At 39.4% G+C, this 9316-nt stretch overlaps 2 protein-coding genes across 2 annotated transcripts; both read right to left on the bottom strand.

Moving 5' to 3' along the window:
- Positions 1 to 626: 626 nt before the first annotated feature.
- LOC134651121 (glucose-induced degradation protein 4 homolog) lies at positions 627 to 3698 on the bottom strand. Its single transcript, XM_063506128.1, has 4 exons — positions 3274 to 3698; positions 3002 to 3169; positions 2044 to 2276; positions 627 to 1389 (listed from the first exon to the last, which is right to left on the bottom strand). Exons 1-4 carry the CDS (start codon positions 3418 to 3420, stop codon positions 1326 to 1328), a joined length of 612 nt encoding a protein of 203 aa, XP_063362198.1. The 5' UTR covers positions 3421 to 3698; the 3' UTR covers positions 627 to 1325.
- A 2618-nt stretch (positions 3699 to 6316) lies between these two features.
- On the bottom strand, positions 6317 to 7085 carry LOC134650846 (uncharacterized). The gene has a single exon (XM_063505777.1). It carries the CDS (start codon positions 7052 to 7054, stop codon positions 6317 to 6319), a length of 738 nt encoding a protein of 245 aa, XP_063361847.1. The 5' UTR covers positions 7055 to 7085.
- Between the last annotated feature and the right edge of the window lie 2231 nt (positions 7086 to 9316).

The following is a 9316-nucleotide window of genomic DNA, read 5'->3' as shown; positions in this document are numbered from 1 at the left end:
CAACACTTCAATTCCTGATTGCGACTGTTTTGCGCTAAAAACGGCTTGCGAAGGCCCAGCCCGTGTATGTGCATCGGTCAAGTCTTGCACAAATATAACTGTTTACTGTACAAATAGATTAAGGTATTATAAGTAGTGAACTCTTAATATAATAACGACTTGAAACAGAACTAACGAGAAACTGGATAATAGTCATACAATTTCTTTTGGGACAAAGTTTGGGTTTGCTTGCCTATAGATAGTCTATCAAGTCTATCAGAAATCTCGATCACATTCAGCTTTATTGTTTTCATATTTACGTCTGTCTTAGTTTACTTAATTTAATATACTTTTTTTTTTAATGCTACGACTATTTGGATAATGGACAGTTTGTTTTTTAAATCCGGTAATACAAATTCAATGTATGTCTGGTCACTGTTAGTTCTGTTTTGAATGTTGTCGTAAAATATATCTCTAAAATTTGAATTACTATACTGCATTTCGATGAATTACACGAATATGATTATCTGCCAGTATTTTATTATTGTAAATATTAAATGTGTTATATTAAAACTGAATCAAATGGGAAGTTACGTATTTTATTTCAACGTAAACGTTACTCAAAAATAATAATAAAATCTCCAAAGTGCTGTAAAGACATTTTATTGAAAATATTCAAATATTTATGATCAAGTCAAAATATTAACTTGTTCAAAACAAAGTTCCCTGCACTTGCACATACTTCGTCAGATTGATTTGAAATGGCTTACATCTACAACAGTGACATCAACGTGCACGACAATCAATGATTACAGTGACATGATGACTTACACACAAGTTATTTGTACAAAATATCACAATAATAAAAACTTACTATTATTGAGAAAGATAATACATTAACTACCATACTTTTTGGCCGATCATGTTCCAATGTCAAAAAATAAATAAGAGTATCATTTTATACAACATATAAAGTAGTATATAATCACTACACATTTACTAATTTCATTTTGCTTGCCTACAAGATGTTCAGATAAAGCAGCATAATATTAGATATTACACATATCTTAGTCACTGACAGACACTAAACAGAAGTATGTGCAAGACCAGGCGGCTGCTGTTCGTGATCCACACATAGATTCAAATCAAATTGCTACAACATTACAGATTATTGAATATTTTGTTCTGATGAATTTTTTGTCATTGGCCCTGCATCTTTCACTTACATTTATTTTACTGAAGAAACTTATACTGGTATATTTATCTTTTCCAAAGAGATAGACTTAAGGAAAATGTAAGTACTAGCGGACACAAATAACCATCCAAACTTGAAAGTCTGACACATCTCATCTGAACTCATAAATTTGGATGCTGTGTTCCGGAACATGACTTAGAGTCAAAGATTGAAACCTGGAATTAATAGAAAAATAGGATATTGGTGATATTCCAACTTCACTTATTATAAATATGCAAACAAAAGTTGCACACAAGTTGCTTATGGTTGTATATCAGTTTATCACAGCATTGGCCTCATTGGGTCTATAAATATTCATAAAACTATAAGTTATTAATCTACATATAAACAGTACAATGACACTTTAGGCACAGATAATTATTATATGTATACACAATGAGGCCCATACCATCTTCTTTCAAGTACCATAGAAACCGCTTATTAGTATGGTATATAGTATATTTATAGCCATCTATAGGCTGATGCACTCCACATGCAAATTCAGCATGGTTTTGCTGCCACTTCTATAAATCAATATGTATGTATGTGACACCGTAAGATTGTGAACCCGTTAGTTTATAATCTAACGTAGGTTAGGTTAGGTTAGATTATAATCTCCCTACTGTCAGTTTATAATGTAACTAGCGAGATTATAATATGACGAGTGTTTACAATTTTACGGTGACATATGCATATCTTAATTTGTAGGAGCTGCAGCCAGCCTGCCTGTACAGTGTGATATAAATATTTCAGTTCTATTAAGCTTTCCAAATTGTAATAAGCAGATTCCACCAAACGAATAAATGATTAGTAAAAATTTCAATGCTCACCACTCAGAACTCCGATGATAGTAATAACCTTCTATTGTTGCTGCTGACTTATGGAAGCATATGTAATAGAAGCCTGCGAATGAAGCACCATTTATATCCTTAATTGTATGGTCCGGCACTAGGAAGTGTTCTTTCCACCTCATAAATACATAGTCAGCCTTTGCAAGTGAGTCATAGTCAAATGAATCGGAGTTGAAGGTCTTCAGGTATGGAACAAATAAGTCAAATTTACTCTGAAAAAGAAGAAATTAAAATTAAAATTGGATCAAAACAATAACTTGATAGTTGTCAGCCCCTAAACAAGTACCTACTACTTTTTGAACCACACAGTCATCCAGTAAGGTAATTCATTAAAAAAATAAAGTGGTAATATGTATATTTTAAACACTACTTTGAAATTCACAAGAACACTGAGGTCATTAACATTATAATTAGTTTAGAGTTCATTGACCCAGTTGATAACTGATAGATATGAGGAAAAAGTCAATACATAAACACTCCATTATTTATTGATATAAATAAAATAATTAATGGCAATTAACCAAAACTAAATGTACGATCAATCAGACTATTTGAACCTTTAACACATTCACTGCCAGACAAAAAACCGCACACTACCCCAGAAACCGGTCATATAAGCTGCGTATAAAACAACCCGCCCAGCGGGTTGTCTGGCATCTGAACAAAGTACACGAGCGCTCACCAAGTGGGTTCCTGGCAGTGAATGTGTTAAATGCAAATGGAAGCAACCAACACATCGAGTTGTTGAATTTTAACAAAGAATAACTGATTTTCTTGATGTAAATAAATATTTTATACTTCAATACTTTATTATTATTATTATCACTAATAGTGCAGAAATAAGTTTAAGGAATCCTAGAAGTCACATAGATCTTAGCTGTATTCTATTAACAATCAAAAATAAGATTTTAAATGTGAATCCAATAGAGATACTTACCCAATGTTTCCTATCAACATCCTCGTCAGCATCCCATTTTCGAGTCAGGAATGGATATTTAGCTGATATTATTTCACCATCAAAAAAGGTGGTAAGTGTTGGAAATTCTTCTGTCAGACCTTTTATTTTTAAATAACCACAAAGGTATGAATTCTCCTCATCAACATGCTAGAAAAACAAAATAAAACATTTAAGATTGGTCAGAAGTATGCCAAACATTTCTATATGATGATAATATTAAGGTTATGATTGTATATTTTTTATACACTAACCTGCAAAACCACCTCGACTTCGTATGAGTTGCCCTTTGATTTCTGATGCCCTTGGAATTTTGACCCATTGTACAGCAGGGACTTAGTCACGCCAGGCTGTTTGGAGTTTGCTGGCGGCGGTGGAGTAATGTCAACCTTCACTGGCATCTTCGTTCCATCAAATACAGGGAACTAGAGTATGATCTAACGTCACTACCAGCAGGAACCCCAGAACCAGATTTGCGGTACCGAGTTACAGCTCCAAGTACATTTTACGCAGCAGCAGAAGGCATCCAAGGTACAGCACCTGACACCTGACAGTTTACTCGTTTTTCCAGTAGATTCTACAGAAACTTACACAATTTTCTACTTGAGCTTTATTTGGCGCGTCAAATTTTCGTTGCTTGCTTAATTTTATGATAAACAAGTTTGTTAATAGATCAGCTTTTTACGAGTCCGGTTAATGCTCAACCCAGGAATGTACAGCCCAATAATTGGCGTCCACTTTTTTGGACGCGAATTATTGGGTTGTACATTATTGCCCTGTCCAAACAGTGGCTTCATATTATTGGCACGGACCAAGCTTGTACACCCTGATAACGCTCAACCCAATAATACACGACCCAATAATACGAATCCATTTAGTGAACGCCGAATATTGGTCGCATATTATTGGCCCGTACCGATAATGCTCGACCTGGGATTGCTCAACCCAGGAATGTACAGCCCAATAATTGGCGTCCACTTTTCGTTGCAAACCACAGACTATAAATATTTGACACATAGAGTGATATTCTAGGGATGGGACGACGATTTTTAAGTTTACGATTCAATAATGTTGTCATGCGCAAAAAATAAAGCAAATACTGTACTGGTATTATGATGTATTATAGCTGGTCAACCAAATCTTGTCAGTAAAAAAAGGCGCGAAATTCAAATTTTCTATGGGACGTTATCCCTTCGCGCCTACATTTTTCAAATTTGCCGCCTTTTTCTACTGTCAAGATCTGGTTGACCAAGTATATAAATTATAGTTTGTCAAAGGACTGTCTCATTTCAAACATAGACAGAGAGAATCATACTGTCTTTGTCTTACACTAGTACTAGCACCCAAAAGAAAAGGATGAGTATAGTTTATAGGATGAGTATTTTTTTGTGGTAACACACTATCGCACCGCCCGCGACCTTGGTGCGTGGCACCCATAAGTGAGAGCAAGAAAGAGATATCTGTCTCTCGCTCTTATTTATGGGTGCGACGCACCAAGGTCGCGTTACGGTGCGGTGCGATAGTGTGTTATCACTTTTATGTACTTACAATTTGGTTTGACCAACTATATATTTCTTTGTCATTCATAAGCCCCCTCCACACTCATGCGCGAATCGAGGCGCGAAGCTGCGAACGCGAGTGCGGAGTCGATTTCGCAGAGTGTGGAGGGGGCCTAAGGTGGAAGTTCGTGGAAGGATATTATGGTCTTGTTACGGAGCTCCTGGATGTGGTGGTGCAATTTAGGAGGATGTCGTCGGCGTATTGCATGATTGTGGTTGCCATTTTGGTTGTTTTAAGCCCCCTCCAGACAATGTGCGTGAATCACGGCGGGATAACGCGAACGGGAGTGTGGAGGGGGCTTTAGAGGCGGTCCAGATTTTAAGGCCCCAGTACACAATGGGCCATCGCCGGCCACTCCAAGAGACGCAGCCATGCGGTAGAATGAGATAGCAATATCTCTTGCTCCCTCAAACGCATAAATGCGTCCCTTGGAGTGGCCGGCGATGGCCCATTGTGTACTGGGGCCATAGCAGGTATAGCTGGTGAACCAAATCTTGTCAGTAAAAAAAGGCGCGAAATTCAAATTTTCTATGGGACGATATTCCTTCGCGCCTACATTTTTCAAATTTGCCGCCTTTTTCTACTGTCAAGATCTGGTTGACCAAGTATAGTATCCTATAGAAGTGGTCTACGCGTGCCTCCGTGAAGGACAAAACATACGCAATGCGACGCTATGAATGCTATGATTGGTCGAATTTATTCGTTGCTTACCATAATCCAAACTAAATTATGGTGGGGAATAAAAAAAAATGTGAGACTGTGACAAGGACAAACAATAATAGCGCTTTCGCTGCTACTCCTACTGAAAGTTACATAAGACTATCCTCATATATATATTATACTACTCTTTGCATAAGACTATCCCGTTCTGTCAGTTATCCCTACCACTCTTGCCCAATCTTGTTTAATACTAGATTCATGACTGGGGCCTTTACATTATTGGTCCCAGCACTGAGCCCAAGTCGTAACACACTACCGCACCGCACCGATTTTTGCGCGCCCATAAGTGAGACCGAGAAACATATATCTCTTTCTCGCTCTCACATATTGTTGCGGCGCAACGTGGCCTTGGTGCGGTGCGGTAGTGTGTTATGGCTATTATGTTTTCCGGCAAAGATTTCAAGGATATGATAGCCTGGCCGCACAAGCACGGAATTTTCATTCGGTTTCCGTACGGAATATCAGGTGGGAACGGGACGTCCCTCTACAAATGCATAGCGCTGTCTAGAGCTTGCACATGTAAATTCCGTGGGTGTGCGGCCAAGCTATAGCCCCCTCCAGACTCCAGAGTATGGAGGTGGCTTAGCAAAAGAAGTAAGCCCCCATTCGCACGGCAGCTTTTTTAACGCGCGTTAAAAAAGCGTTTGAATGACACAAATGGATACATGTGTATTTATTGACACGACAGCGGTGGCGCTTTTTATCAAGCGTTATTGGATTTCAAACTTTATGCCTTGGTTGTTAAATCGAATTTAGAGTGCGGACAGATTCAAGCGCTTTTTTAACGCGCGTTGAAAAAGCTGCCGTGCGAATGGGGGCTAAGGCCCCATACTCACGAGCGCTTTTCAATTCAATTCAATTCAATTCAAATAATTTATTTCAGAATAAAATTCCATAAAACATACACAACAAAATTAAAATTAACTAAAATATAATTTAATAAGTTAGTAACATTAAAAATACTTAAAACTATGTTAGTATACAAGAAACAAACTACTTACTTACACTATTTAAAATTTATTTCCCCACTGTAGCATGGAGTTGAATCCATCGCCGCAGTATCGGGGAGTCCCACCTCTCGGCCAGTGTATGTAGGATGGTGTTCGTGGAGCCGCGCACACGTCTCATCATCGAGGCGGCCCGTTTCCTGATTACGGCGTAAAAGCCATCAATTTGCCGCTCCGCAAACATTACGGAGGCGCTGCAATGTCGCGGCAGCCCGAACAGCACCCTACACGCATCATTATACTGGACGCGCAGGGCGCCGTATGCACGCTGCGTATGTCTGACCCATAGGCTACACGTGTACAAAGATTGGCAGTACGCCCTAAAAAGGGTTACTTTGACTTCATTAGTACAACGTGCAAACCGCCGGGCCAGCATATTACAACGCACAGCCAGCGCCCTACGTTCCCTCTCTATGTCAAGATTGTCGCTTAAGTCATCGGTGACCCAGTGGCCTAAATATTTAAATTGCTGTACCTGTTTTAACGGCGCCCCACATAACATGACAGGTGGAACATCTAGATATGTTTTAGTGCCAGCCTTGAAAACCATGAACTCGCTCTTGTCTGCGTTATATTTAAGCCCATGGGCCTCCGCGTATGACTCACAGATGCGTAACATTTTCTGTAACGCACTAATCGAGGGGCTGAGCAACACCATATCATCAGCATAACTGATGTTGTTTATGCAAACTCCGTCTACTGAGCATCCTACGGTGGTGTTGCTAAGCTCCTCGATGAGCCGGTTCATGTACAGGCTGAAGAGCCGAGGCGAGCTTAACCCCCCCTGCCTCACCCCGCACTCCAACCCCTACACTTCCGATTGCGCACCTGCCCATTTAACATTGCTTTTACAACGCGCGTTAAAAAAGCGTTTTAATGACACAAATGGATACATGTCTATGAAGGATATGGTCTTGTTTCGGAGCTCCTGGATGTGGTGGTGCAATTTAGGAGGAAGTCGTCGGCGTATGCATGAATGTGGTTCCCATTTTGGTTGTTTTAAGCCCCATCCAGACTATGTGCGTGAATCGCGATGCGAAGCCACGAACGCGAGTGTCGAGGGGGCTTTAGAGGCGGTCCATGATTAGGTACATTCAGGTACATTACATTATTGGTCCCAGCTAGGGTTGCCAGATCGAAAGGCGCTATTATCGGGAAAAAATATAAATTTTTCGCGATTTTGAGACTTAAGCCGGGAAAAAGAAAACATTCAAATTAAAGTACCTAATTGTATTAAAAACAACGATATTTTACATTATTGGCACTACGTAAACTGCTCTGCCCATAGACGTTTTTATAACGCTGACGCGCTCGACACGGGTCGCTCGCTCGCTCGACGACAGTTCGGAACTTGAAATTATTGTTTTATAACGTGCAGCTATTTTTCGGGACATTAATTTCCACTTTGTCGGGAATCGGGAACACATGCTAAAAATCGGGAGAATCCCGCCAAATCTCGACCATCGGGCAACCCTAGTGTGAAGAAACCTGCATACATCTGCGAAGGTGTATGTGAAGTCCCCAATCCGCATGGGGCTAGCGTGGGGCCTACAGCCCAAGCCCTCTCGCGTATGAGAGGAGGCCTGTGCCCAGCAGTAGGACGTTTATAGGCTGAAATTATTATTATTATTATTATTATTATTTTAATATACACCGCCCGCTGATGTCTTACGAGGGGCGTTCAAAATATTCTCGGTATTGATATCTTACGACCTCTTCTAAAATTTCTTTCGTTACTGGCCGCTAAGGTTTATTCATTGACATTAAAAAAAAGTATAACTCGAACCGAGATAGTCTTTTGTTTTTCTGCAATTGCTGAACAAACATGAACATCATGTGCGAATTGACAATGTTAACTAAATTAGAACATCGATGCGTGATAAAATTCTTGACAAAACAGGGTAAAATTCAAAAAACCATAAAAGAGGAAATGCATTGTGTTTACCGTGAGTCTGCTCCTTCTTTATCTACCATTCAAAAGTGGTCAAGCGATTTTAAAGGCGGAAGGGAGAGTATTGAAGATGACCCTAGACCTGGCCGGCCTGTAGTAGCTACTTCACAAGAAAATATTGATAAAGTGGAAAAACTTATATTGGAAGACGGTCGAGTGAAGGTAAAATCTATAGCACAAGTAACCAATCTCTCTATTGGTACCGTACATGATATTATACATGACCATCTTAATATGTCAAAAGTAAGTGCAAGATGGGTTCCGCGAATGCTGACTCGGCTTCAAAAAGACATGCGTGTAGCTTGTTGTTCCGATTTTATTGACCTGTGCGGTGAAAATCCTGATGAGGTGCTGCAAAGAATAGTTACTGGAGATGAAACCTGGGTTCATCATTATGACCCAGAGAGTAAACAAGAGTCCATGCAGTGGCACATTAAGGGTTCAGCTCATCCCAAGAAGTTCAAGGTCATCCCTTCAGCTGGCAAGGTTATGACCACGATATTTTGGGATTGTGAAGGAGTATTACTAATCGATTATAAAGAAAAAGGTGTAAATATCACAGGACAGTACTACGCTAACATTCTACGTCAATTAAAGGATGTAATTAAAGAAAAGAGGCGAGGAAAGTTAACCAAAGGTATTCTGCTTCTGCATGACAACGCCCCCGTCCATACTGCTCATATTGCCAAGGCAGCTATTGTTGAATGTGGGTTTAAAACTGTTACTCACCCACCGTATAGTCCGGACTTAGCCCCCAGCGACTTCTTTTTGCTCCCCAATCTTAAAAAGGATCTGCGTGGAAATAAATTTTCTGACGATGAAGCATTGAAGGCGGCAGTGGAGGAGCATTTTTACACGAAAGATAAAAAATATTTTTACGAGGGATTAAAAAAAATAATTGATCGATCTTTTAAGTGTATGAACATAGGGGGGGAGTATATTGAAAAATAAAAATATCAAACTTTTCGTACTTGTTTGTTTTCATTCTCATACCGAGAATATTTTGAATACCCCTCGTATATGCTAGAATATTAAAAATTCAACATTAATAACAACTAA

Source organism: Cydia amplana, chromosome 9 (genome assembly GCF_948474715.1).
Source record: "Cydia amplana chromosome 9, ilCydAmpl1.1, whole genome shotgun sequence".
Lineage (NCBI taxonomy): Eukaryota > Metazoa > Arthropoda > Insecta > Lepidoptera > Tortricidae > Cydia > Cydia amplana.
Note: the sequence above shows the minus strand (reverse complement) of the source record. Positions and strands in the feature narration are given on the sequence as shown.

Bases quoted from the DNA above. Each gene is read 5' to 3' on its own strand.
- LOC134651121 (XM_063506128.1), bottom strand. From the start codon at position 3,420: ATGCCAGTGAAGGTTGACATTACTCCACCGCCGCCAGCAAACTCCAAA. The intron at 3,170-3,273 runs GTTAGTGTATAA...TTGTTTTTCTAG, and splicing joins AAGTCGAGGTGGTTTTGCAG to CATGTTGATGAGGAGAATTC. The intron at 2,277-3,001 runs GTAAGTATCTCT...CTTCTTTTTCAG, and splicing joins ATGTTGATAGGAAACATTGG to AGTAAATTTGACTTATTTGT.
- LOC134650846 (XM_063505777.1), bottom strand. From the start codon at position 7,054: ATGAACCGGCTCATCGAGGAGCTTAGCAACACCACCGTAGGATGCTCA.